The following is a 27,980-nucleotide window of genomic DNA, read 5'->3' on the forward strand; positions in this document are numbered from 1 at the left end:
TAAGAGATATTTTAGGAGATAGATTTAGAAGATTATTTATGTTTACATAAAGGGATTTGCAATGAATGATTAGCGCTGATTTAGGTGCTTTTTTCATCTCTGGAATGCAACGAGATTTGAAAGTAATTATGATGAAAAATATTTTCTATCCCTGATAAAGACATGAAGCACAATTACTCCCCCTGCCCAACTTTACAACAAACATAAGTATTTTATATAATGTGAAGAAGGAAACACTGTTTTGTCTCTTGACAAAATATTTTATATAACGTTTAAAATTGTTTTATTTTTACATTATACATAGTTAAAAAATAACTTTCGTTCATTATTTTTTTTTTCATATTACATAATTTAATGTCATTTAGGTAAATCTAACAGTTTGTTATTCAGTAACAATTTTTATATAAACTACCATATTTCCTTTGATTTAACTATTTAAGATAATTTTAAAGTGTGTAATTAGTTTTTTACATATATTAAAATTAATTTTAATTTTAATTTTAATTTAAATTTTAAATTTAAATTTTTAATAACCTGAATGTTATTTCTTTTAAATTTATAATAACCTAGAATATAAAAGACATAATTACAAAAATAATTAATATCAAATAAAAAACATTTTCTTAAATAGTCAAATTCAAATTAAAATATAAATATAATCTATAAAAATTAATTTTTATTTTTAAAACATTTTTACAATTAAATATAACATTTACAATTATTATTTTATATTAATTCTAAGGATTGTAACAAGTATTTAAAATTTGCTATGACACTTTGAAACCTTGTTCTTTACTTGCCAGGAATTGTACAAGCTGAAGAACTAATAATAACAGAAAAAAATCATATCCAGTTATAACATCATGACCTCTTCTATCCAAGAATGATATAACATGGAGATGTAATAAAAATTAAATCCCCAGAATAACAACACCTCTTAAGCCATGAAATTGACAAGGCTACTTCAATCAAAAATTCTCTCCCCTGTTGAAAATAGTAGAAATACAAAAGAACTAAAAATGCATAAAAATCCAGGAATGAAAAACACTGTTCTCCAGCTTTCTGGACTTGAAAGATCAGAATTAGCAGCCTTAGCAGCTTCAAGAAGCTTCCCAGTTAGGTCAACGCCCACAATGCCAGCCAAAGTACCCGCAGTATTAGAAACACCCATCACTATTCCAGCGTATCTCGGAGCAACATCCATGTGGTTCACTGCAAATCCAGCTCTGCCAAGTGCCAAGAAACCAAGAGCCACAGAAGAACAGAAGACAGCACCACCAGAAGTTCTGAAACTGGGAATCACCACCAAGGCAAGAGAAGCAACCAAGAACCCTACGGTGTTCAAGAATTTCCTGGTTTTGGTGACAGATAATATTCTCCTGGTGATCAAGTAGTCGGCAACAACACCACCAATGTTGGAGAACAGGAACATGTTGAGATAGGGCAACATTTTAGAGGAACCCATGTCTTGCAGGCTAAGCTTAAGGCCCAATTCAAAGTAGGTTGGGAGCCAGTTCATGAGCACATATAAAGCATAGTGAAAGGTGAAGTTATTGACAACGATCGCCCAAACAGGGAAGCTGGTTAAAATTTTGACCCAGGGGATTTTGGCTGAAAGTACCTTTTTGTTGTGAGAGTCCATTTTTTTATTGATGGGTAAGACTAATTCCCCAACACCAGAAGCAGTGGATTTGGGATCAATGGCATATTTGAACCAAAGTAAAGACCATGAAGCACCCAATGCCGCCTCCGCAAGGAACACAGATTGAGGGCCTCTGAACTTGACCAGAGTAGGAAGAAGAAGCATTCCTAGAGCTGCACCCAGATACATCCCAGAAGTGGTGAGAGAGACGGATCTAGATCTCTCGTGAGGGGGAACCCACTGTGCTAGAACTGTGTGAATGGAAGGGAAAATGAAACCCTGTGCTACACCAACGAGCAAACGAGCAACGACTAAAAGAATAACACGATTGGGATCGAGAGGAAGAAGTGCACAAGTCAATGACCACAAAAGAAACGAAAGAAGCAGGACCCTCCTCCCCCCGATTCTCTGAGCAGCCCATCCTCCGGGAACTTGAGAACAGGCGTATCCGTAATAGAAGGTGGATAGTATAGTACCTTTGCTCGATTGATTCACCCCAGCACCATCAGCAGCAACGGTGTAAGCGATGGAAAACCCTACTCGTTCGATGTAGCAAACTGAGGTGCAGATGAAGGTCAAAATAACAATCAAGTACCGCACAGGGAGCTTCATTGCCAATGGGTGTAAGTCAAAATACAATTGATTCAAGATAAAAAAAAATGACGAAATCTGAGGGAAGAAGAGCAAGAAGAATGATTACCAAGCTCTTGCTTAATCTAACGGCTTTTAAAATATGCCATGGACGCTGCAATCCTTTTGAGCTTCTCAAATTTCCAGTTGAAGATTCGTGTTTCACGCACGAACTTTATTTCGAACTACTGAATTTAAGGCTCTCGCCAATGCAACACGGGTTTGGGAGTTTTCCTGAGGTTTGAGACAACAAATTCCACTCAGTTTATTCCAGAAATGGGGAAAAAGACGGAGAAGGATGGGAACAAGGTAATTGAAGTAAGAACCACTTGCAAAATAATCCCCGGATTGAGACATTAATGTTGCGGGTGACTTGCTTTCCCATTTAAACTTCAATCCTTAATTGAAGTAAGAACCACTTGCAAAATATTGAAACTTGGGGCTAAGCCTAGACACAAGGTAAGACGGTCAGGTGGCTATTGTTTGATACAAAGGTAAACAAAGGGAGAAGAAACATTTCATTCCAAATTTTATTTCCACAAAACAGAGTATGTTGACATAAAGGCTAACAACATACCCTTCAAGCATTTTAAGAGAGAAATAACAAAGAATATGATAACTTTAAAGCTAAAAGGCATATAAGCAAGGATACTTAAAGCTGCATAGAAGACAAACCACGTGATTCCTTTTTAGTAAATCATAAATCGGCACCCAAAAATTAGAGTTTCATAATATGGCTCATATTATATCATGCTAAAAGCTTTCTCAATAATTAAAATGATTACACCATATCTCTTTCACGAAGTATGGCAACTAAGACAGATCATGTTATCATGCTATCAAAAGACTGTTCTTTTCATTTCACTCAAAAGTAAAGTAAATTCTCTTGGTAACATTTATATGCAAATTACTGATGCTTGGCTCCAAGACTAACAAATTGATCAGGCATGAGCAACTCTAGCATATTGCAACTTCAATTAGTTAAAAACTCAATAAACATAAAAAAAAATATATTAAAAGATAACAAAGCTCTCGTTGAAGTTATTTTAGTGTGATGTTGTCTTCATTATTTACTAGTAATGTCAGCAATTCTACAATTACTCATTACACAAATCACAGAGTAATCACCAAACAAATCACTTATACAAGCAACGGACCCCATTTCACTCCATATCTCTAGATCTCTTTCACTCTTCGTCTTCATCCAAAACTCTTCTCCCAAATATTTCAATGTATTCTATAATTCTTCATTGTTTTATTTCTAAACAAATCCATCACATCAGTATCCATAACCCTATTTTTATACCCTATAAACTCACGTAATCACATATATACAGGAAGAACCTAAACCAATAAACACCAAATGAAGGTGCAATTACAACTACCACTGGAAAACCAAATCATATCACTGAAAATCTCAGAACCCAAACCAATAACCAATTCCAAACACAAAAATGCATCAAAATAAACAATTGTCTTACAATTTTATAATGTACCATTTTAAAAATCTCACCTTTAGGACAATCACACTGTCTTTGACCTTCACGGGAGAAGCATCAGCGCCACCACGTGCTCGACCTCCTCAGCAGCGGGTTTGAGCTTCTCAAATTTCCAGTTGAAGATTCGTGTTTCACGACGAACTTTATTTCGAACGACTGAATTTGAGACCTGTTAAGGCTCTCGCCAATGCAACACGGGTTTGGGAGTTTTCCTGAGGTTTGAGACAGTAATCAGACAGTAATCACAAATTCCACTCAGTTTATTCCAGAAATGGGGGAAAAAGACGGAGAAGGATGGGAACAAATATTAGGACTTCGGACTGTATAAGAAAGGGAGAAAGTGGTGGCAAAATTAATTTTAGGGTTTCATATTGTATGAGAAAACTAGTGTTAAAGAATAATAAATGATTGGTTTAGCGGGTCCACAAAAAAAATATTAAATTAAAGGTTTTAAGAAAACATTAAAAAAAGTGTTATAGAATAAAGGTTTTAATATGTACATAAAAAATGTCTGTTTTTCTAAGACGAGGATGTATGCTCAGAAATTAAGGAATAATTATTTATAGAAATTTGTTTAGGAGATTAAAGTATGATGTATTTTCATTCAATAATTGATAACCATAGATTAAAACAAAAGACTATTTATCGTAAAAATAATTTTTTCAACTGCTAATATATATTATTTTACTGCATCTATAAATACATTGTTTTATTTAAAAAAGAAACATTACATTTGAAGAAGTTACTTGAAAAACTTCCAAAAATATTAAAAATTCATTTTACTTTTTCCAAAATTCCAAACAGTTAAATCTTTTAAAATTATTTTTTCCAAAATAAAAATCTTTGTTATAAGATAATCCTAGACAGTGTTTGGTGCACTTAAATAATAAATTAAATAATTATATGATATAATATAAACTATTTTAAATGACCTTTAAATAAAATTACACGTAGTTTTCTACAATTTGAATGTAAATTTTCTTTATATAGTTACTTTTTCTGAAATCTGAAAATAGTTTAAGTTTTGTAAAATTAATATTATGATTCTATTTTTTCAAAAAAAAATGTTAGAGTAGTAAATTAGTTTTTAATATTTTAGTTACCATTATATAGAGAGAGATAAGAGAGAGAGTTAATCTTTTCTTGATATAATAACTATTCATGTTTTTTTTGGTAGAATCAATTTGTCTTATAAGATTTGGTATATTATTCAATAATGTGTTTTAGATTAAGATATCTTTTACCAGATCATTTTTATATATTTCATTATTTTTGAGGTTTTATCTGGTTGAACAGATCTCTATATTAAATATGTTATACAAATTTAGGAAAGCTTATATTTTAAATAATATAAGCAATCTATTAAAACAAATTCACATGAAAAATTTTTATGTGTTGAAAAGTAAAATCTATAATTTGGTACTTATTAATATTTAAGATTAGGATAAATAATCCGCTCAATATAAATTTTGAGTATACTTTATTTCATATAATAAAAAAAAAACTGTAATAACTTTGATTTCGTTTTGTTAGTTTTAATCAAATTTTATTAATAGTTAATATAATTAAGCATGTGTTTAGTATGTAATAAGTGTAATATGTGAGTTAAAGAAAAAACTAACATGAATGTAGAATTAGCTTTAAAATAACAAGTAAGAATTTTAAATTTATAAAACAAAAAATAAAAATAAAAGGTAAAAAACTCATTTAAATATACCAAACAATACATAAATAAAATATTAAGAATTATAAATTTATAAAATAAAAAAAGTAAAAAGTTCTATAAATTTACAAAAACAAAACTAAAGTGAAAGGATCTTAAAAAAATTAGTTGCATATTAAAATTATTTTTTCTCTAATATACACACAATCATACTTGTTAAAGATTAAACATATATTAATTATATAAACTGCAAAATTTTAATAAATAAAACTAACTAAATTAAATTTATTGAAATAAAATTATAATTTATTTTATTATACTAAAAGTAAAATATATTAACATTTATAATATATTTCCTTATCTTTTTTATTTAAAAAAGAAAGTATATTTAAAACAAAAATATTTTCTTTTTATCTTCACTTCCTAAAGAAATTTATATAAAAAGTCAAGCATTTCCTACCTACCATGTGTCTCTATGGTTACTGTTAAACAATATAATAATTCAGTTACCTATATTATATTTATTTTCTTTATTATTTTCCTTCCATCATTCTCATCCTTACTACAGCTCGGAAGCATGCACTTAGCTATATTTTTTTTATGTAAAAATTTTTTTAACAATTTTTTTACAACTTTTTAAGAATTTCTTGTAAGAGAAAAAAAGTGAAAAAAAAAAGGAAAATAAATAGTGCACCGACACAAATTCGTATGAATATATGTGATTTTTGGTTGGTTGGTGTTGTGGTGGAACCGTGTCGTTGAGTCATAACCGCCACATGACACGGCAACCGCATCACACCGACAGAGATGAGTTAGATTCAAATGGCAGAAAAAATGAAAGGAAACAGCAACATGGGAGAAGAAACTTCCATCTTAGGACATGTAAAACAAGGGATTCACCAATCATTATGCATTCTTTGAAATTCTCACTAAAATGAGTTTTACAATTCAAGAGCTTGCAGTGAGCAATTGCAGCTAAAAATAAAATACTCCATTGTACACGTAATTGAATGGATATATAGCATAGGAAGCCAAGCCACAACATAGATAGAATATTGAATGGATATATAGCAATTATACATGCACGTGATTTGCGTACACTACAGGCTTAGTATGAGATGGTCCATTGGGAGAAACAATATTGAAGAAACATGAACACTAAAAATTGTACACAAGAATGAACAAAGGAATAGATAGCAATAGATCTGCAATTTGAAAGACGTAGGTGCACATGAAGCATTACGAGCTGGAATTCAAGAGGAGGTTTGAGGAAGTGTGGCGTGATCAGAAGAAGGGATAATTCTTCGGATCTCAGAGCGCATCTTATAGATAACATGTCTCAAAGTGCCTCTGTTGTGGGAGCCGAGGAGCTTCGTTTCCTGATGGTTCATTTCGAGATCCGCCACAAAGATTGGCTTCCTGGAGAGGATCCAAGCCCAGCTCCGGTCCCACCATTTCCTGATAGAGGTGCCGGCATAGTCACTCATCGATGAGAGAGACTTGGATCTGGGAAACGACCAATACGATGCGCCTCCGCCGCCGGCTGTGGAGCCTTGGATCTTGAGAGACAGAGAGGAAAGACGGCGGCGAAGGCCTCCTTCATTTAGGTTAGAGTTAGAGTCGGAACGCGACACCGGAAGCGATGGCTTTCCAGTGCCGAAGAAACTCCGGTTCTCACCCACACCCATGCTTTGAAGCACTGTTTGGTTACGAAGGAAAACACAATCAGAAGGTAGAGAGGTAAAATGGAACCTTCGCACCACACAGCTCTACCACAGCCTGTTTTATTCCTTTGGTGGGGTCGCGAGCATTGGGTCATGTGTTGCTATTTTACTTCTTCTCTTCTTTCTTTCTTCACTTTCCAGTTGTCTCTTCTTATGTGGTGTTTTTATTTTCAAGTCAATACTCACTCACTGGATCCAGATCGGACCAGGGTGGTAAAAATCTTTCATCTTGTTATTATCTACATTTGATTTAGCTTAAATGATATTTTTAAATATATTACATATTTCATACTCTTTTTAGGATAAATTTCATACCTATGTCTATATATAAATAAAATTATTTAACACAAACACATATTTTAAATATATAAATATGCTAGAAAAAATGGTTAGTTATTTAAATTCTATAATAATAACATTAAATGTTACATTAATACCTACCTTTATTTTTGTATTCAACAAATTTATTTAATTAAATTAGTTAAAAGTTATCTCACTACTAATATGTTGTATATATTTTTCTTATATATTTTTTAAAAAGTATTTTAAATTTGGTTACCTTAGTATATAAGTTAATTTAATAGTTATAGAGTTCTCAATTCCTGAGTTAAATTACACACCCTCCTTTAGTTTTAAAAAAAATACTTGTTTCCCTTAATTAGAATACACTTACGTCTCCTACTATCATTTTTAAATAGACTAGATATAATCCTTTCTGTATTTTTGATAACCGACATTCATCCTCGTTGTATTTTTAGTAATCTGACACGCATATTTTAATTCAAATATTGATGATTTTTATTTAATGAATCGCTTGGATTGAACATATTCTTTTTATTATATTTCAATCATTTAGATAACGGAACACTTGTATATTGGAAATCACGCAATGAAAATAATATTAAGTATAAGAAGTGGTGCCTATATCTATAAATACTTAACAAAAATTATATGAATTTTCACCTTTTATAAAATAAATTGTATGATGAATAATAAAATTTTCATTGAGTATTTATGGAACTAGGTTTTGAAGTGTGGAAGTAGTTAAATTTCTATTATATTAAGAGATTATTTTCCTGATTATTAATAGTGGTATGAAAAATTGGTTATTTTTTGTGATTAATTCATTAATTTGATTTATGTATTGAAAGTTTTTTTTATGGAGAATTCAAGTAAGCGTATTTTATTAACAGGGATCATGATAAAAAATGTATACTTGAGAATTAGAAATATCGAAGAGATGCACTAATATGAAAGAAACTCACTTCTCAATGGAAGAAAAATATAAATTATAGTATGAGTCCTAACTTTGTATTAAAGATAAACACGAGAGTTGAATACCATATAAAGATGATGACCCTATTGTTTTAAGGCTTTTGGTTGAAACTTGTGTCAATATTTTATGTTGATCAGGTTGAGGTTTCATTAGTATTATTTATCTTTATAGTAACTATCTTCTAAAAACTCATCATTATGTAAAAAAATTGTGTGTTTACAATTATTTTTTTGTTTGGACAATATACGATAAGATAATTAATTATTCAAGATGGAGTTGCTCACAAATATGATGATTTTCTTTATTAGTTTTTGGAGGTAAACATAAGGATGGGTTATAAAAAGAAATAATAGATTAGGATAAGATATTTTGAATTATTAAGAGATTCTCATATCTTGGATTTATGTATCAACCTAGTAAAAGAAAAAATAAATAAGATGAAGGTTTGATGGTGATGAATGAAGGAAGTGGAGAAGTAAGAATGGTAACTTATGAAGAATATTTTCCTACAAAGATTTGGTTCAGAGATATGTGTTGATTTGTGTAATAGATATGGATGATAATTAATCGTGTCGAACATGAATAATTTACCAATTACTTATCAATAACAAAAAAAAATTATCTGTTATTTCTATTGAAATCTGCAAACCATTCCCACTTTCGGTCAGAATTTATTTGAATATGTTCTTGAATTCATTCGAGACGTGAGCAAAACTCAGATTGGAGAAGAATATGGTCCGTGGGTTCCTTTTATTGGAACTTTGTTTCTATTTATTTTTGTTTCTAATTGGTCAGGGGCTCTTTTACCTTGGAAAATCATCCAATTACCTCATGGGGAGTTAGCTGCACCCACAAATGATATAAATACTACCGTTGCATTAGCTTTAAAAAAAGGATTAGCTTATTTTAGTAAATACATCCAACCAACTCCAATCCTTTTACCGATTAACATATTAGAAGATTTCACAAAACCCTTATCCCTTAGGTTTAAAACATATTGTTGGATTTTAAAAAATCTACTAATATTTACGAATAGTTATAAACATTTTAAAAAATACATTTTATAATTTTTCTAAATAAAATATAAATATATATATATATATATATTAAAATTGAATTTTAATTAAATTTAAACTAATAAAATATTAATTAAATTTTAATTTTAATTAAATTTAATTTAATAAAAATATAAATTAAAATTTAATTTTAATATACAAACAAACTAGTACGAATAATATAATATTTATACTTTTTCTGTTTATAAATAAGTATTAAAATACCTATTATATATTATCTTTATTCTTACCTGCAATTACTAACAAATATCTATAGGTATTGTTATTCTTGGTAAGTTATATCAAATGTTTAGCGAATCATGGAGTTTTAGTCTTTACTTTGGTAAGAAATATACAAAACTGGAAGTTGAGATTTTTAAATAATAGACATTTTTTCTTAAAGTCAACATTTTTTAAATAATAGACATTTTTTTTTACAGAACTTTAAAACATAATTTGTTACATTACACCAATAAAATTTTCTTCAAGTGTCTAAATTTTTGACATTAACAAAATGTCCTTTGAATTTACTTTCATGTACTTCTTTAAAATTATTTTAAAAATATTTTTTTTTTCTTAAAAATAAAAGTCATCACACTTAAAAAAAATCTTGGACTTTTTGAAAATACTATATTAAAATTAAGAAATTAATCTTTATATATATATATATATATATATATATATAATTATCGTAAATGTATAAAACTCTCTTTAAATTCTATCTAATAATTTCATATCTCTAATATTATAAATTACAAATTCTCGATCATAAAGACATTTTAAGAAAATCTTTAATAAATCATTATCTATAATAATTATCAAGGAAACTGAATTATGTATTTTTTTGGCATTATTTTTTTTTATTTTACTGTTTATATATTTATATTACACAAAAGTTTAAAGTGCTTTTATTTATATATTATAATTATCATTTTTAAATAAAAGCTAAAATATTTTATAGCTATTTTTATTATACATATTTGATTATAATTATAGTTTTTTTATTTTAATAAAATATACGAGTCTTTTTACAATATAATTAGAATATTATAAACATAAAAAATAAAATATTTTTTAATTAATTTACCATAATAATTATCTCCTTAATTATACTTGTATTTAGGACTCCGCTTGTATATTCATAAAGTTTTTAAAAATTGACATAAATTTCTTCCATGTAATAAGGTCATGTTCCAAATTCAATAGACTTATTGGATTAGAAATTTTCGTGTGGCAATTAAGCCTCAGCGAGCAGTGGAGACGAGATCTGTTGGCTTGGCTGGCATTGGGTTGCATCCAGGATTCGGAAAGTAAGAGTTTAGAATTTGAACTCTGTTTTTCCAGTGCACATGAGAGTGAAGCGCAGATCTCTGTGATATAGGCAAAAAAATGGAGTACAGGAAAATCAAAGACGAGGTGAGGTGATTGCTTTGGTGAAGAGTTAGTTAGCATATTTCTTCCGTCAACCGATTGGTCTTAATTAATGGTGATTTTGATTTGGTGCGTTGCTGTAGGATGAAGTTAGGGACGGGGCCCTTGAAGACGTTGAAAAATCATTTTTGCTTTCAGGTACCTAATGTCGCTCCTCTGATGTAGAATCCATTTCTGGTTTTCACTTTCCGTATAAACACCTTTTCTCCACCTCCAGTGCCAGATAGCAGTTTGAGTTCCGGGGGAGAAACCAGGATTGACATCCACAGGACCAAGGCAAAGTGGAAGCGCAAGTATGACAATTGACATATAATAAGTGAATACTTGTTTGAGTTCTTAATTAATCATTACCCCTTTTGATATAGGTCCGTTGTTACACTTGCACTGACTATTCTTACTAGTTCACAAGCCATTCTAATAGTTTGGTCCAAGAGAGCTGGAAAGTATGAGTACAGTGTCACTACTGCTAACTTTATGGTGAGGAGATACAACATCCTCATATCCCAAAGGCTCATTCTCTTAATTCTCTTTTACTTGTTTCTACTTTTATTATCTTTCTTACAGTGATAATATTTGGAACTTTTTAATTTATTTGATTACTCTTTTGGTTATAGGTTGAGACTTTAAAATGTGCTATATCCCTGGTGGCCCTGGGAAGAATATGGAAAAAAGATGGTGTCAATGAGGACAATAGGTGTTCTTTGATCACAAGTTTTATTTTTTATTTTTTGTTTAGTTCTTACGTACTACTATGCCCAAACTATTATGCAATAATGAGGAGCAAGTCAGGGAGTATATAAACAGTTAACAGAGCATTGTCTCTTAATTTATGTTGGTGAAGATTTTTAATCCATTCTATTGGACACTTTTTGAACTGGATTAATTTGACTGTTAATTGCATGTGTAAACTTTCGGACTTCTTTATTTCCTGAAGAAATAACCCGGATGTCTAATTCATAGGAAGAAAAAAGTAGCTGTGTATTCCTTTTGAATCTGATTGACAGTTTAATACTTCACCATATAAATTAAGCACAATTGCATTAGGTAATTGAAACATATGGCTATACTATATGATCTCAAAGGTCAATTTTGAAGCCAAAACTGTGTTAATGGGAATTCGAGCTGTATTCCCATGACTACTCCATCACTATTTTTTGATACTTTAATTTTGAACTTCTTTTATATTGTTTTACTTAATGTTGTGGGGGAGTGTGTGGGCAGTGTTTTTTGTAGAAGTGTTTAGGCATTTGCAGCTTCATCTTTTCACCAAAGCATTATCTTTTCCCCTTGGTGTTTTGTATAAAATGAATTTAAATAACTTGATGTGTATTTTTCCTTGGACCTAGGTTGACTACGACCCTCGATGAAGTTATAGTGTATCCTATACCAGCCGTACTTTATCTTGTCAAAAATTTGCTTCAGGTCGGTGACGGATGGTTATGTTTGTTATGGTGGCCATGAGAATGTTCTACAACTTTGTTATTGCAACTGATACGTTAATCCCTTCTGAAATGTGGATGTACTTTCTTTTCAATTTTTTGGCAGTATTACATCTTTGCATATGTAGATGCTCCAGGCTATCAAATATTAAAGAACTTAAATATTATCAGTACAGGTGTCCTATACAGAATTATACTTAAGAAGAGGTAAGTCTTTCGTTTTCTGTTCTTAAAATGCACACAAAGAAAAAAAGAAAATTGCTGTCATTTCTCCTTTCATCATGAGAATTTGTTGTGAAGGATCAATGCAAGTCATATCCTCTATATGCCAAACTTTTGTCTGGAAAAAAATGAGCAGGAAAAACTTATGGCTCAATGTGTTATGAAATGTTCTACAAACACACTACTATCAATCTTTATTTGGATATTTTATTATTTTAAGCCTAATGACTTATAAATGTTATCTAGTTGAATTGATTACATCACCGAAATTCAGGTTTCCTAAATCTTTTTGGCGTTGTCTTGTAACATTTCAGGTTAAGTGAAATTCAGTGGGCTGCTTTTGTTCTACTCACTGCTGGGTGCACTACTGCTCAGTTGAATTCAAAGTAAGAATAATTCAAGCCTGACATGTGGCCTTCACTTGGGTATTTGTATGTTCCCATAAATGTAGTATATGTGTTCTCTAGTAATACACATTGTCGTCAAGTTTTTATTTACAAGTTATGATGTAACGAACAAATGAATCATAAATAATAGGTTAGTAATTTAGCAAGTGTGACTGCTAAAAGATGTGAGCTATTACCTCTAGTGCTCCTTGCTTGTATTAATATGAGGCATAAATAGTAGGGACTTGGTTTTTGGTTTATATATTTTTTCAAGAAGTTTATGGTTCTAGGCATTTGGTTTTAAGAAGACGGTTGCGTAGGGGCATTCTCTTTTTGGGATACATCCTCCTTGTTTCTATCATTTCATAGTGGAATACAGAAAAAAAGGTGAGGTTTGAATGTCTCACCAGGAAGGGTGTCTTTTTTCTATAATAGATTAAGAAGTGGACTTTAAGCTTAAATCAATCTTACAAAGTTGGCTTGTAAGATGAGATTTGCACTCACTCATATTTTAAATCTGCCTTATCTCTTGGTAGGATCTCCAACACACCCTCATGCCGAGACATATACATTTTGAGTGTAGGACTATACATTAATGGTTGGTGCGATAGTGGGTGACATGATATACCTAACAAATAACAAATATCGGTAGGATAGACTTCGGATGACTCTGATACTATCTTAAGAAGTGAACTTTAAGCCTAATTTTTCCTTAATTATGTGTTTAAGAACATTGTTTTATTCTTAAGGATTTTAACTTCCCATTAGTAGTTATTGGAAAAAAAGTCACACATAAACTAGAAATAATGCAAAATTGCAACATATAAGTAGAGACAATTCTCACCTTGTAAGCCAGTTTTGTAGAGTTGAGTTAGATTTAAACAATTTTTTCAAAGTAATTATTTGTTCCTGTAGTGTATTAGTGTTGTTTTAGTACATAGCCTAATTCTTACTATAAACTAAAGTGGTGCTTCGTCTTTTGTATCATATCATGATAAATCAAGTGAGTTGGTGTCCTTTTAGTCTGGGTTTCTTTTCCCTCCTCTTCTGCTATCTTAAATCCTATAATTTGAACACTTCTTCAAAAAAAAATGCAGAAGTTTTACATTTTATTGATAATCATGCTGTATTTGTTTGAAGAAAAATTGTAATGTGTTTTCAGTTCTGATCGTGTTCTTCAAACTCCATTTCAAGGTTGGGCGATGGCAATCGTGAGTTGTTAAGATTTGTGGTGCTCTCATATTAGGAATATAAAATATAAGCTGAATTTATGGCTTGAAACTGATCATGAGTTTTTTCCTTTTAGGTCATGGCTCTCTTGAGTGGTTTTGCAGGAGTATACACTGAGGTAATTTCAATTTGGAGCAGTTAGATTAATACCCTAAAGGTTTCACGAAATGACAGTCCACTCAGTGTAAAGCGAAAGTTATACTCTGTACTGTTGACCGCTATTGACTGATGGAATATGCTGCTTAAAAATTGTTTAGCATTCATACCTGTTTGGATTAAGTTCAAATGATTTAATCAGTCCATCTGAATTTATTAATGCTTGAGCTAAATTTCATTAGTCTTTTTGGATCTGCCTGTCTGTTTTTAAACTAAGATTTCTTCGCAATCAATTTGTGGCTTAGCAATTTTTGTACGTATTTTTTTGCAGGCTATTATTAAAAAGCGTCCTTCACGGAACATAAATGTTCAGAACTTCTGGTTGTATATCTTTGGCATGTGCTTCAATTTGGTTGCAATGTTGGTTCAAGACTTTGATGCGGTGATGAACAAGTAATCTAAGCTTTTCTTTCGGATTTTTATTTTACAATCAGTTTGTTTTGATCATTGCTCACTATTTTACTCCTATTTTCTTGTGATCATATATGAAGAAAATCTTGTCATCAAATGGGTAACACGAAATATATGGTGTTTGATGATTTGATCATGTCAGCACCAACCATTGTAAAACCATATGTTTGTTCTCAATGTAGTTATAAGCCCTAAATTGCAAATGATTAATATATACTTATGCCTTACGTTGTCTTTGTTCAGGGGATTCTTCCATGGATATTCATTCATTACAGTTCTCATGATTTTCAACCATGCACTCAGGTAATGGCGACATAAAATTTGTTGAGGGCCGGAAGTTTTTCCCTAGTTACCATTCTTGTGTAGCTAGTTGTTGGTTGGGACGGAACCATTAGTCTTATGAGAGCCTCCAGCCCAAAAGCATAACTTTTTGTGACAAAAAATTTCAATATGCATAACATGTAACTTTAATACATAACTGTATTTTTTGAGTGAAAGGAATACATAACTGGCTCGAGTACTTAAGGTATTGACTACACCATGCGAGTATATCACCAGTTAAATTTACCATCGTTTCTCACTTTCCCTATTACATCAAAGTTTTTAAACCTATTGGTACAATTTGTTTGTGGATTCATAACATTTTCTTGATTTTATTCATTTGGAATTTACTTCTATTTTGGTATTCTTTCTTCAAATCTTAAAAGGATGTAATTATGGTGTTTACTTTGGATTTTATTCACTTAAAAAAAAGAAACTCTATAATCACTAACAAATGATAAAGTTATAATTTAATAGCATAAGAATCATACCTTAGGAATATAGAGGAATCGAGATCTGATCGCAATTTGAGAGTGAAGAAAAATGGCAGGAACTGTGACACAATTGAGCTGTCAGAGAAGAAAACCAAGTGGAGGTAAGGGTAGCATGTCTAAGAAGAAGCAGAATAACTATTAGGATTGAAAAGTTTGGTTTCCTTTTACTATGTAGATTGCTAGAGGGACCAAAATAAGTTTGTTTAACAACATAATATATTGTAAAAGTTTGAATAGGATTGAAAAGTTTGGTTTCCTTTTACTGTGCAGATTGCTGGAGGGACCAAAATAAGTTTATTTAACAGCATAATATACTGTATAAGTTTGAAGTCTCAATGACCACTTGGGTCACCCTTCTATCCCGCCACTGGTTTTTGGGATTTAGTCTGTTGAGATCTCACATTAAAGGCTTGGACAATTTCTCACTCCATAATACTAATTTTTGAGGTTGTTTAGGATTTAAGTTCAAATTCAAGACAAAGAGGAAGTTATTATGCAAGTTTAGTTATAGATAGGAGGTCAACTACTGCTCACAACCCAATACAACATGATAGAACTAAACAAATTGAAGTGGACAGACATTTTATCAAAGAAATGCTCGACAATGACTTGATTTGTACTCCATATGTGTCTACTCAAAGACAACTTGTAGACATACTCACCAAGGGGCTAAACAATGATAACTTTGAGAGAATTATATCCTAGGTGGGAATGGTGAACACTTATTCACCAACTTAATGAAGAGTGTCGAGATATTTTAGGAAGTTTTAGATTTTATTTTGTGGAGATATATTTTAGGAAGTTTTGGATGGTTTAATTCTTTATACTGACTGTATCTTGATTTTATTACTAGCATATCAATCACGCAGGGATTTGTTTCTTAGAATAGGTTGTGCTTATTTCCTAAATCATCTAATCAGTGTGTGTGTGTGTGTATTATATGTACGTAATGGAGACTGAATAAGAGAGAAGTTATTTTCTTCTAATTTTGAGACCAATTGAATGAAACAAGCATTATTTCCACTTTATCTTTGGTGATTTCTATTTTCAACTATTGCCACTTTTAAGCCATTTTCTTTTTAGTGCTCAAGTCCTCTCGTTTTCTGTCTCTACCTCTTTACCTCATAAACTGCACAAAAACTGTGAATATCTCTTTCCAAGTAAATACACGCAGAAGTTTTCAGTTTCTTGTTGATGTAATGAGTTTACATGGCTGTTTCTTTTTGCAGTGGAATTGCTGTATCAATGGTAATGAAGTATGCTGACAACATTGTCAAAGTAAGACTTGGGTTTATGACTATTTTATGATACTTCTGCCACTTAATTGCATCAATAGAATTCTAAATATTTACAAGTTTAATTAAGCTATGGGATTTTTTATTTTTTTTTTAAATGGAGTTGTTCATATGATTAAACATGCTACTTCCAGAATAAGTTTTTATTATTTGTTTGTTCGTAGGATAAACTTTTTTTTTTTGTTTGTCGGGATTTTATGGTCACATATACTGAATATAAAAATGGTGAAATGACTAAAATTGTGCAAGAATGTTAGATTAGAATTACACCTTCTTGCGGTATCCCTTGTTGCCTAGAGTGTATGATAATGTTACTTACTGCAGACCCCAACTATTCTTTAAGAACAAAACTTCAGCGATGTTCTTCAGACGACTGTGTAAGAAAGGAAGAAAAGGAGAGAGGAATAGATGCAAACTGTATTCAAAGAATTATAACACTGTCTTACAATAGAAGAGGGAGAACATAAATATATAGGAAAAGAAGAGTATCTGATAAAACAGAGTCAGTTACTTTTGTGATGTATTATCATCCCCCTTTAAACAAAGGTGGGATTTTTGAACAACTTAAGTTTATATTTCAATCTATTGAAGGAAGAGGCAGAGATAGGCTTGGTCAATATGTCCATTACTTGCAAAAACGTCCAGGAAGATGTACGAGACGAACTTGCTTCTGCTGAACTTGAACACGGACAAAATGTTGATCAAGTTTAAAATGCTTGCTTCGAGAATGCGTGATAGGATTTGAGGAGAGGAGAACAGCACCTAAGTTGTTAGAGTAGATAGTTGGAATAGTTGTGGTAAAACACAGTTCTTGAAGTAAGGAAGAAGTCCATAAGATTTCAGTCAAAGTGGCAGCAGTGCTACGATATTCCACTTCTGTGCTGCTACGGGAGACAACTCTCTGTGTGATCCCCAAGAAACTAGATTGTGGCCAAGATAAACACAAAAAACCTGTTGTAGACTTTCTATAATCTAGGTCTGAACCCCAATCTGCATCACTGTGAAGCCAACAACAAAAAAATATGAAGAAGAATGAAAGCACAAATGTGAAAGCATGAAATTTTAGAGCTCATAAAGTTAATTGCACACAGGTTTTATTCTGTACCTACTGTTTTGAATTTGAGCTGCATTATGATGATTGATAATGCTTTCATAAAATGTGATCTATATGTGTGCTACTGATTGTTTATTCGAATGTTCCAACGCCTATTATTTTCTCCAGCACAAACTTTTGAAGTGGAATTCAAGTTTATAGTTAACTTTCCCATTGACACAGGTGTATTCTACTTCAGTTGCAATGCTTCTTACAGCAGTTGTTTCTGTGTTCCTTTTTGGCTTCCAGCTCTCCCTTGCTTTCTTCCTGGGCACAGTGTAAGTTACTTTATATTATATCATGAGTGTGCTTGCCATGTCTATCGTGTTTTTCTTTCCATGACCAAGTATTGCACTTACACGAATACGTCATATTGTACCAGCTGCTGAAATTAAAATCTTGAATATTTTTTAGTGTTTTTTTTGGCTTTGGCACTTAATGATAACTCGTCACATTTTGAAATGCTTCATTCTGTAGTCTCACATAAATTGTTCTCTACCCTTTTCCTTCACTTTAATACGAGTGTTAACGTATGTTTACAGTGTTGTCTCTGTTGCAATTTATCTGCACTCTGTTGGGAAGATGCAAAGATAACCGTGACTTCCGCCTCTGGATTTTTTTATTCGTTGTTGTTCAGCCTCGAGCAAGTGAATTCATGTTGAACCTATTAGTTCGTTGTAACAGTGTATACAATGAAATATCTCAACGCGGAAGTGACCAGGCTTAGTTTCGATTGTCTTCATTGTACTTCTTGATGCGTGAGATGTTCCCATCCTCCACAGGAAAAAACCATGGCAATTGCTTTCAGGAATCATGAAAATAACCTCTTAAACTACCAACATAATCTGAAAAATACTTTCCGTGTAATAAAAAGCTTTTGGATTACGCATTTCAGAAAAATTGAGTATGGAATGAGGAATAAAGACTCCAACACTCTTTCTTACCAAACTATTATTGTCAGTGCTACTCTTACAACTTCCATCACTAGTGCTATTGTAGAGGAAGAAGAAAGGGAAAATGTTGCAGAAAAGAAGAAAGAAAACGTGGAAAAGAAATTCATTCCGCTTTCCGAAACATATTTCATGTATTCTAGAATACATTTCATATAAAGAATGTTTCGAAAAACTTATTTTATAATATATTATATGCGTTTTAAAAAGCTTATTCTAAAAATCTCAACACATTTCATGTGTTTCGAAAATTTTATTCTAAAAATTTTGCATGATGTGACTTTTACAAAAGATAATATGATCATTTAAAAAATTTGAGAGATGTAAAAATAAAATAAAATTGTGAAGGTAAGAAAATAAAAACCAAAAAACGTAATAAGTTAATTTATTATAATGATTATATTTTTAGTATAGCTGTATTATATTTTCTATTATAATAAAATAAAAATGTTAAAATCATAAATAATATAAAATTTATTAATTGAAATTTTGATGTATAACGTAATAAATAAATGAAATATATAATTATAAATAATAATTAAATATTCATAAATATATTTGACTATTATCATGAAATGAATAATTAAAATAAAAATATTAAATAAAATAAATAAAAATATCAAAGAAATCGTTCTCAAATTTTTATAAATTTTGTTTTGGTTAACATTCCTTTTTTTTCTCTCTCTCTTAATATAAAGAATCATATTTTCCATTATTTCTTCATTTGTGCTGCTGCATTGTTTATCCATTCCATTGATTCTTGACACCTGTATATTTAATTTTATTTTCAATTAGAGGGGGAAAATGCGTTATTAGTTAGTCGGGTGGGAGGAAGTCGGAATATCTAGAGAAATGGTTGGCATAGGATGCATTGCGGGAGTAGGAGTTTACCACCCCAGCTGGCAGCATCATCGAATTCGAATTCTCGCTTCTAAATCTGAAGAAGCAGTTAAAGTAACACGGTGGTGGTCGTTGCTCTCTGCTTCTGCATACGAGACTCGTCATCGGTGCAGGCCCAGGCCCAGGCGTCCGTGTTGTGGGCCTGACAATATAGACGCCGAGGAGGAGGGACCCTCTACTTCGGAGCGACTAGAGTTAGAGTGGAAGCTCCTCAGCAGAAGGATTGGAGATTCCGGCATAATTTCTTCGTGTTTGGTCGGTCTCCTCACCGGCTTCGCTGTCGTGCTCTTCAATTATGCTGTAAGTTAACTCGCCGAATGCGATAGATACTTGATTCCTACTATGCTCTTCAATTATATTCCTATTTTCATGTAAGGTCCATGAAATTCGTGATTTGTTCTGGGATGGGATACCCAATCGTGGCGCCTCATGGTTGAGAGAAGCGCCTATTGAGACAACATGGGCACGGGTAGTACTGGTTCCGGCTTTTGGAGGCGCTGCCGTGTCTGTGCTAAACCTCCTCCGTTCACGTTTTGATTCCTCTCTCCAACAAGATCCTTTCCTCCGAACACCTTCTGCCTACCTCAAGTCTGCTTCCCGCCCTTTGCTAAAGGCCGTGGCAGCTTCTGTTACTTTAGGCACAGGCAATTCCTTGGGTCCAGAGGGTCCCAGCGTCGACATTGGCACTTCCATCGCCAAAGGCCTCGCTCCTTTCTTTCACAATGGAAAGACTTCCGGCAGAATGCTCTCCCTTCTTGCTGCTGGATCTGCTGCTGGCCTCTCTGCCGGTATCTATTTTGCATGTTACGCTGTTGCTTTTACCAATGTCATCACTTTTCTCGGAGTTACATTATTCTCATTTCTAATTTATATTTCTTATCAGGTTTCAATGCTGCTGTTGCCGGTTGCTTTTTTGCTGTCGAGTCTGTCTTGTGGCCATCGCCTGCAGATGCATCTTTACCACTTACTAATAATACTTCCATGGTCATACTCAGTGCTGTCATTGCTTCTGTAGTTTCTGAGATTGGCCTTGGCTCTCAACCAGCCTTTAAAGTTCCAGACTACGACTTCCGGTCGCCCGGTGGTAAGTCATCAAGGGATTCCACTTCACTGCTTCCATATGTCGCACTTGCTCATGGTTATCATTTTTCTGCCCTGCCATATATTACCAAAGTATTTCAATACGTGGAGTTGGTCCATTTTTAATAACATGTTTGTTTTTTGGAGAGAATAAGATGAAATGGAAATAAAGAACGAATAAGTTGAGAAAACAAAAATAGGTAAAAAGTAAAATTGAGTGTTTAGTTGTTTGGTAGAGTAGAAATAATTGGGAAATGAAGACGTAGATTTTAAACTTGCGTAATTTAATTATTTTCGTAGGAAATATGAAGAGAGATAGAAAGATGAATAGGAAAAGGTGAGAAATAATACAGCGGGTCCCGCCATTTTTAGAATTATTTCTCTCCTTTTTCTCTCGGCCAAACATTCTATTTTATTTCCATCTTCATCCATTCTCTTCCATCTCCGCAACCAAACAAGGCATTAATGTGTAATATGTTTACTGAATTGGTTTGTGGAAGCACTTTTGAATTAACTGACTAAGCCTATCTTACAAACATACATATAAGGATTGCGGTACCTGGGTGTTTCCGTACAAATTTGGTTAAATCCAGTTAAGTGTAATACTAATAATAAGTGGAAGCCTCTAGGAAAGTCGTCTTTTTCTCCTACAATGCTAATTTATGCAACCAAATACAAGAAAATTATCCTTTTAGGGTGTCATATTGGATTATTGAACATCTTTTGGGCATAAATTCCTTAGAATGACTATGCTCGTCATCTATTGATGGTCTCTGATTATGCTCATCTTGTCACTATGGTCATTGTTGTTGACAATTCTTCTGCCAGGTAAGCCAATACCAATGCTTCTTTCAGTTCCTCCATTTTGACTGCTGAAAAGTTTCTTTTATTAGCAACACTGCTGCTATTTTTGTTCTAATTCGTTCAAGAATTGTTTGTACTGCTGGAAATAAAAATCTATGACTGCTTCTAAATCTACAAGAGTCACAGGTGAGGTGCATAGTCTCATCCTCTTGAATCTCCTAGTTCTTGGAAGCATATCAATATACTAATGGAATTACCTTTGTCCTTCCTACTTTTGCAAGATTTTAATGTTCAAAATGAAAACAAGGTTACTAGTGTAGTTCAATATGATTTCATTTGTAAATTACTGCTTATAGAAATTCATGTTTGGCATTGTATATTCTTTAGTGATATTTAAGTCTCTTTGAAAAAGAAACTGAGTAATGCATTCTATAGAACTATTTATTTTGAAACTCAAGAAAGCAAAAGCTAAATTCTCTGTGAACATTTCTTGCTATTCTCAATCTGATGGGTAAGATTTAAAGTGAGAGTATTGAACTTGATTTCAGAGCTCCCGCTGTATCTATTGCTGGGTATTTTATGTGGCCTGGTGTCATTGGTCCTATCTAGGTGTACGTCATATATGTTGACTATTGTTGACAATCTGCACAAGGCCACGGGTATTCCACGAGCTTCATTCCCTGTATTGGGGGGCTTATCGGTTGGGTTGATAGCATTGATATATCCTGAAATCCTCTACTGGGGTTTTGAGAATGTTGACATTTTATTAGAATCTCGGCCATTTGTTAAAGGCCTTTCCACTGATCTATTGCTTCAGCTAATAGCCGTCAAGATAGTTGCAACTTCTCTGTGCAGGGCTTCTGGATTAGTGGGGGGGTATTATGCCCCATCTCTCTTTATTGGTGGTGCAACTGGGATGGCTTATGGAAAATTAATTAGTTTGGCAATTGCTGAGTTTAATCCCATGATTAACCTCTCTGTGTTGGAAGTGGCATCACCGCAAGCTTATGGCCTGGTACTGTTCTTTTCTTTTTGGATATATGTTTTTTTATCATTTAGTATTTTATGATTGCCATGTTCATTTTATGAAAGAACTGTATCTTTCCAAGATGGTTTCCATGGGTGTACAAACAAGCCGTTTCCCAGTCAATTTTATTTCGATACAAGGACTGTAAGTTTTAAAATAGTCTTTTCATCTTTGCTATCAACATTTGACCAACAGCTTTGCAAACCAACAACAATTTCCCACATTTCTTTCTTCACTCCTTCAGTAACATCCTTGCAAGCTCCAACATCCTTTTGAGCACCAACCAAGTGATGCTTCAATCGATAAACTCCCCGTTATTCCCTTTTGACAGTATTTGCGTTGAAGTTTCCTAGTATACTCAACAACTGAAATACAATGCTTCCAAGTTATATCACTCCTATTTCTTGGAGCATTTTTGGGAGCCATGGGTATAGAAGAGTTTGAAGCCATTTTAATAAGTGGGAATGCAAATTGGAGTTCAGTTTGGGAAAGGGAAGTTTGGGTACTTGGTAGTTTAGGTGGACAGAGTGGTGTGGTGATGCACTAGGAAAAATAAAGGGAGAAAAATGGATTGGACTGAAGTGTGGGTGCAGGGCAGATTTGGTTAAATAGAGTGATGTGGTGGTGCAGTGAAAAAAAGCAAAGGAAGAAAGATGGATTGGATTGGAATGAGACTAAATGGAGTTTGGAAGTTGAATTAAATAGCTGAAAATAGAGTGGAAATTTGTGTATTTTGGAGATGGAAGAGTGGCAGCCTGGATACATTTTAATAAAGGGAGAGCGGCACTTGTTTCATCCATGGAACAGGTATGCGTGGGTTTCACTTGTGGGAAGAGCGGCACTTGTTTTATTTATTGCGTACAAATGCCTCTTGTAGATAATGCATAAATTTGGCTGACCAGGCTTACTGCAAAGATGATCATATTGAAGTTCTTTTTGTAGGTTGGAATGGCTGCAACTCTTGCAGGAGTTTGTCAAGTACCACTTACTGCAGTTTTGCTTCTGTTTGAATTAACACAGGACTATCGAATTGTTCTACCGCTGCTTGGAGCTGTAGGGTTGTCTTCGTGGATTTCATCTGTACAGACAAAAATAGATGACAAAGGGGCAAAAAAGATCAAATCAGAAAATTCAAATTTTACATCACTTTCCAAAATATCTTCTCATAGTTCAATTGAGTCATCTGCTGGCAATACCTTTGCTGAAGATGCGCCATATTTGAGTAATTTGTGTCAAGTGGAAAGTTCACTTTGTGTAGAGGATGATAATGTTGAAACAGCATATATTGTAAGGAGAACATTTGTTTCAGAAGCCATGAAGACGAGATACGTGACGGTTTCAATGTGCACACTACTTACAGAAGTAATAGATCTCATGATTGCAGAGAAACAGTCTTGTGCAGTAATTGTTGATACTGATGATACATTAATCGGTTTCTTGACACTTAGAGACATTCAAGAGTATGGTAAATTTGCTAAAGCAAGAAGCAAAAAACACAAGGTACAATAATCCAAGTTTCATATTATTTGGATGTGCAGTCTATATATTTCTTTCAAATTGAAGCAATCTAGATTATTTTCAGTTACAATCTAAATATGCAATGAGGAAAAAGAATAGTCTCAAAAACTTTATTGGATCTATAGATCCCGTGATAAGGGGTGATGAATATGCTATTGAAATTGTATCTTAATCTTGAGTTTGCAATTCTATACTATCAATTGCAGTTGATTAACACTAATCATTATACGGTAGCAGAGAAATATTTTTTTTTTATCAAAAATTTAACCAATCACTGATTAAAATCAGCATTCATTAAACAAATGTAGAGATGACAAATATAGGTTCTCTATGCTTTTAAGTTTTCGAAGTTTCATTTGTACATAATTGGTAGCACAAGTAAATATTAACAGGGGGAAATAATGGCTACCTATCTGAGCTCCATAAAGTATGAAAATTTGACCATTTTACGTCAATTTGGTCCAAGGTAAACCAGTCGGTGAAATGCTTACTGTAGGATTTGATGTTGTCTTTTCAAAATTCAATAGATACTGCTAAAGCAAAGTGCTGAACTAAACTTTGTTGTTGCTTCACAAATCTAATTATTTGATTCTTCCTCTTATAGGAGCTTTTAGTTTCTGAATTATGCCTTTTAGATGGACAAATATGCAGCGTGCCATGGACAGCTACACCTGATATGGAACTTCGTTATGCTCAAATGATTATGAAGGAGCGCGGATTCAATCAAGTTCCAGTCGTGAGGAATATCTACGAAAGAACGTATCCAGTTGGCATTATAGACCCTGAGAGTATCAGGCTAACATGCAGGTTCTATTACTTTCTCGAATAGTAAATTTCCCTAAGGACCTGTTTGGAGAGATATCTATAGACATACTTATGAAAAAAAAGAAGAAAAAGAAAATGAAATTAGTTGTTTTAGAAATTAAAATTAGTAATGCATGAACTAAATTTGAAAAAGATTATTTCCTATTAGCTTTTCCAAAAATCTGATTTCTGACTCGTACATAAACTAATTTTATTTCATCATTTTTATTCAAATATCCAAACTATTCTCGAAGTTGAGAAATTACATAAACATTTTCTATTTCTACGCTAGTCTCTCTTGATTGTTTGAAAAGCGTTATTCCAACATTCCTTACTGATATAGCCTTGGGCAGACAGCTTCTTCATGCACCTTCATATATTTCTTCTTGAACCCCCATGTAAAAAAAAATCCTATTTTGCCCTTTACGGATTCTCCGGAAGACAGTTTTTTTCTTAAAATAAACTTTAAGATTGCACAATCCAAGAGCTAAAAATTACTTTCATTCAGCTTACACAATTTGGAAGTAAAAAATGACTTCTAGATTGTGCAGTCTTAAAGCCAAATGACTTCTAGACTGTGCAATTCATCTGGAGTGTGCAATTTGGAAGCTAGTCATTTTTTACTTTCGGATTGCACAGTCCAGAAAGGACAAAATGGAATTTTTTTTATATGAAGTGTGGGAAGAGACTTATGGAGATGCAGAAAGAAATTGCCCCGGCGTAATCCTTAAGTGCAACTAGCAAATACCCACAATAAAAGAGGGCCCAAAATGTTAATCTTTTATATAATTTTTATAATAGTTTTTTTCATTATTTTGTATAAATTAGTTAAAATTATTGTTTTGTTTTGTCTTTTTCTTTTCATGTTATATGTTTAAAAATAAATTATGTTGCTTCTTAGGTTATACTTATGTGTTACAATTACAAATAGGCAGAATAGCATTTCAAGTCCTTAAATGTGCAGTGACTTTTGATTTCACAATGTTATATAAATGCTATTTAAAGAAGTTTGAAAAAATTAATTCTTTAAATATTATATGTTAAATTTAATTATATTTCAATTTTGTCCTGTATATGTGACAACCATACGAAAAACAGGAAGTATCATATCATATAACATGTCATGTGAATGTAAATGTGTCAAAATGTATTTAAACTTGATTCACCACAGGCGGACTGGATTGGGAAAAATATTTTTTTAGATATGGGTCAAATTGAATATGACTTAACTTGTCCATTAAATAGGTTTGAACCAAGTTAGAGGTATGCTGTTGACCTATAATTCACCCAGAACAAGCCTTTATCATTGTTTTTCATCTTTTTCCATTATAATTATTTGTTACTTCTAGTTATGTATTCACATTTTGTTTTTTTAAGACATGTTCAATAGTGTTGAATGATTTGAATGCTTAATTTATTTTTTTTCGGAAACTATATACGTTTACATTCTTTACTCACTATCTTTATAATATTACTCCTAATTATGATTAAGGTTCTCAACTTCGAAAGTTTATATAAACTTAGAAGAGTATAGTAAGATTCATAAATTCTACTCATTAATTCGTAAAAGTTTATTTCACATTAAAAAAATAACTTATATGAATACCATCTTAATTTAAACAAGTCCACAGAATTATATAACTTAGGAGAACTTGAAATAAAATACATAAATTCAGATGTGTCTATGTCTAATCCTCTAGTACTCTAATTCCCTAATGACATCATCATCTTCAAAGAAGCTTCCTTAGTTTCTATTTTCGTCATCAAATTTTTTAATTTTATCTCATTAGAGGTTAAGAAAGAAACAGAAAAACAAGGCTAATAATCCTTTCTACTTTCAGCAAGATGATATTTGAATTTAAATATTTCTGCACTCACTATTTGAATAATAATTATATTTAACTATTTTCTCATAGGTTTGATGATTTAGAATTCGTTTGGAATTTTTAATTTGAATTTTAATATCTTGGAGGTTGAAGGATAGCTAAATGTAATTTGAATTTTAATATCATTGCCATCACTGAACCTTTGCTTCATGATATGGAATGCTAACTAAATGTACGATAGAATAGTGTCAAAATGTGGTGCGTAGACAGGAAAATCATGAACTCCAATAGGGAATGTAGAAAACTTCCATGATGGTAAAAAGCTAGATATATTTTAAAATGATTAAAGGGAAAATCGAAGATTGCCTGGGAGGAGATTAGAAGCAACCTTATGTGTGAAAAACGTCGTGAGAAAAGTAGAGAATAATTAATTTCAAAACATGCTGGGTTTAAAAGTATATTATGTATCTTCTTCCATGTTTTCTGTTCTTTTACGTAATTAATTGTTTTTGTCAAGTGCAGTGCTTTGGCCACCAGACAAACCCTCAGCTAATATTCCTCACTTAATTACATTTCGGAGGCTGAAGACTCTGCTCTCATCTTATATTTCTTGGTTTTGAATTATGAACCATTTTTAGTAATTCGATTGTCATCCTTTAAACGTCAAGTTGAATTACGCCACGTCGGTTCCGTGTTATACGTAAAAGAAAGGGCTCAATTGAGTTGTGTTCTGTTATTGCTGGATGAAATATAGGTAGATGCCTAAGAAAGAACTATTGTAAACTGATAAAGCTACTTATATTGTTCGCTATTTGATTTGCAGGATCGATTTGGTACGTCAACTTATTATAGTACTAACCCTTGCAATTTTAATGCAAAACATATTTTTCTATTACTTTTTAACAGAAATTCAGCAGTTTTTCATTCAAGTCAATATTTTCTTATTAGTGTGGTAACCATGTTTTTTCATAAATTATAAGCATCTGAAGTCTTACTTAACTAAGGAGGATATTTAATAATCTAAAAATATATCAATACCTTTGTTAGTTATTCAAAATCATTATATAAACTAAAGTTTTTTATTAAATGTCATAAATAACAAAA

The 27,980-nt window shown here is 32.2% G+C and overlaps 4 protein-coding genes across 9 annotated transcripts; 2 read left to right on the forward strand and 2 right to left on the reverse strand.

Moving 5' to 3' along the window:
* Window positions 1–830: 830 nt before the first annotated feature.
* Window positions 831–4,150, reverse strand: LOC124820231 (putative anion transporter 5). Of its 6 annotated transcripts, none has more exons than XM_088097115.1 (3): window positions 3,786–4,140; window positions 2,606–2,720; window positions 831–2,506 (listed from the first exon to the last, which is right to left on the reverse strand). In XM_088097115.1, exon 3 carries the CDS (start codon window positions 2,252–2,254, stop codon window positions 965–967), a length of 1,290 nt encoding a protein of 429 aa, XP_087953241.1. In that variant the 5' UTR covers window positions 2,255–2,506; window positions 2,606–2,720; window positions 3,786–4,140; the 3' UTR covers window positions 831–964. The 6 variants fall into 6 exon arrangements, 4 of the variants coding, with proteins under 4 accessions (XP_087953241.1, XP_087953245.1, XP_087953240.1 ...); XM_088097119.1 differs by having other exon boundaries at window positions 2,602–2,720; XM_088097114.1 differs by having other exon boundaries at window positions 2,599–2,720.
* A 2,179-nt stretch (window positions 4,151–6,329) lies between these two features.
* LOC124820227 (uncharacterized) lies at window positions 6,330–7,257 on the reverse strand. The gene has a single exon (XM_047291879.2). The coding sequence runs from the start codon at window positions 7,120–7,122 to the stop codon at window positions 6,688–6,690; it is 435 nt and encodes a 144-aa protein (XP_047147835.1). The 5' UTR covers window positions 7,123–7,257; the 3' UTR covers window positions 6,330–6,687.
* Window positions 7,258–10,680: 3,423 nt separating this feature from the next.
* On the forward strand, window positions 10,681–18,709 carry LOC124820236 (CMP-sialic acid transporter 2-like). Its single transcript, XM_047291897.2, has 15 exons — window positions 10,681–10,905; window positions 11,004–11,058; window positions 11,138–11,213; window positions 11,286–11,397; window positions 11,535–11,614; window positions 12,267–12,342; window positions 12,466–12,566; window positions 12,896–12,967; window positions 14,130–14,178; window positions 14,274–14,315; window positions 14,625–14,746; window positions 15,008–15,067; window positions 16,809–16,857; window positions 18,151–18,245; window positions 18,510–18,709. Exons 1-15 carry the CDS (start codon window positions 10,879–10,881, stop codon window positions 18,559–18,561), a joined length of 1,068 nt encoding a protein of 355 aa, XP_047147853.1. The 5' UTR covers window positions 10,681–10,878; the 3' UTR covers window positions 18,562–18,709.
* A 1,017-nt stretch (window positions 18,710–19,726) lies between these two features.
* CLC-E (chloride channel E) lies at window positions 19,727–27,703 on the forward strand. Its single transcript, XM_047291900.2, has 7 exons — window positions 19,727–20,117; window positions 20,194–20,605; window positions 20,701–20,901; window positions 22,250–22,716; window positions 23,671–24,228; window positions 24,851–25,053; window positions 27,399–27,703. The coding sequence occupies exons 1-7, from the start codon at window positions 19,770–19,772 to the stop codon at window positions 27,427–27,429; spliced, it is 2,220 nt and encodes a 739-aa protein (XP_047147856.1). The 5' UTR covers window positions 19,727–19,769; the 3' UTR covers window positions 27,430–27,703.
* Window positions 27,704–27,980: the final 277 nt, after the last annotated feature.

Source organism: Vigna umbellata, chromosome 1, assembly GCF_029865625.1.
Source record: "Vigna umbellata cultivar VRB3 chromosome 1, Vumbellata_1.0, whole genome shotgun sequence".
Taxonomy (NCBI): domain Eukaryota; kingdom Viridiplantae; phylum Streptophyta; class Magnoliopsida; order Fabales; family Fabaceae; genus Vigna; species Vigna umbellata.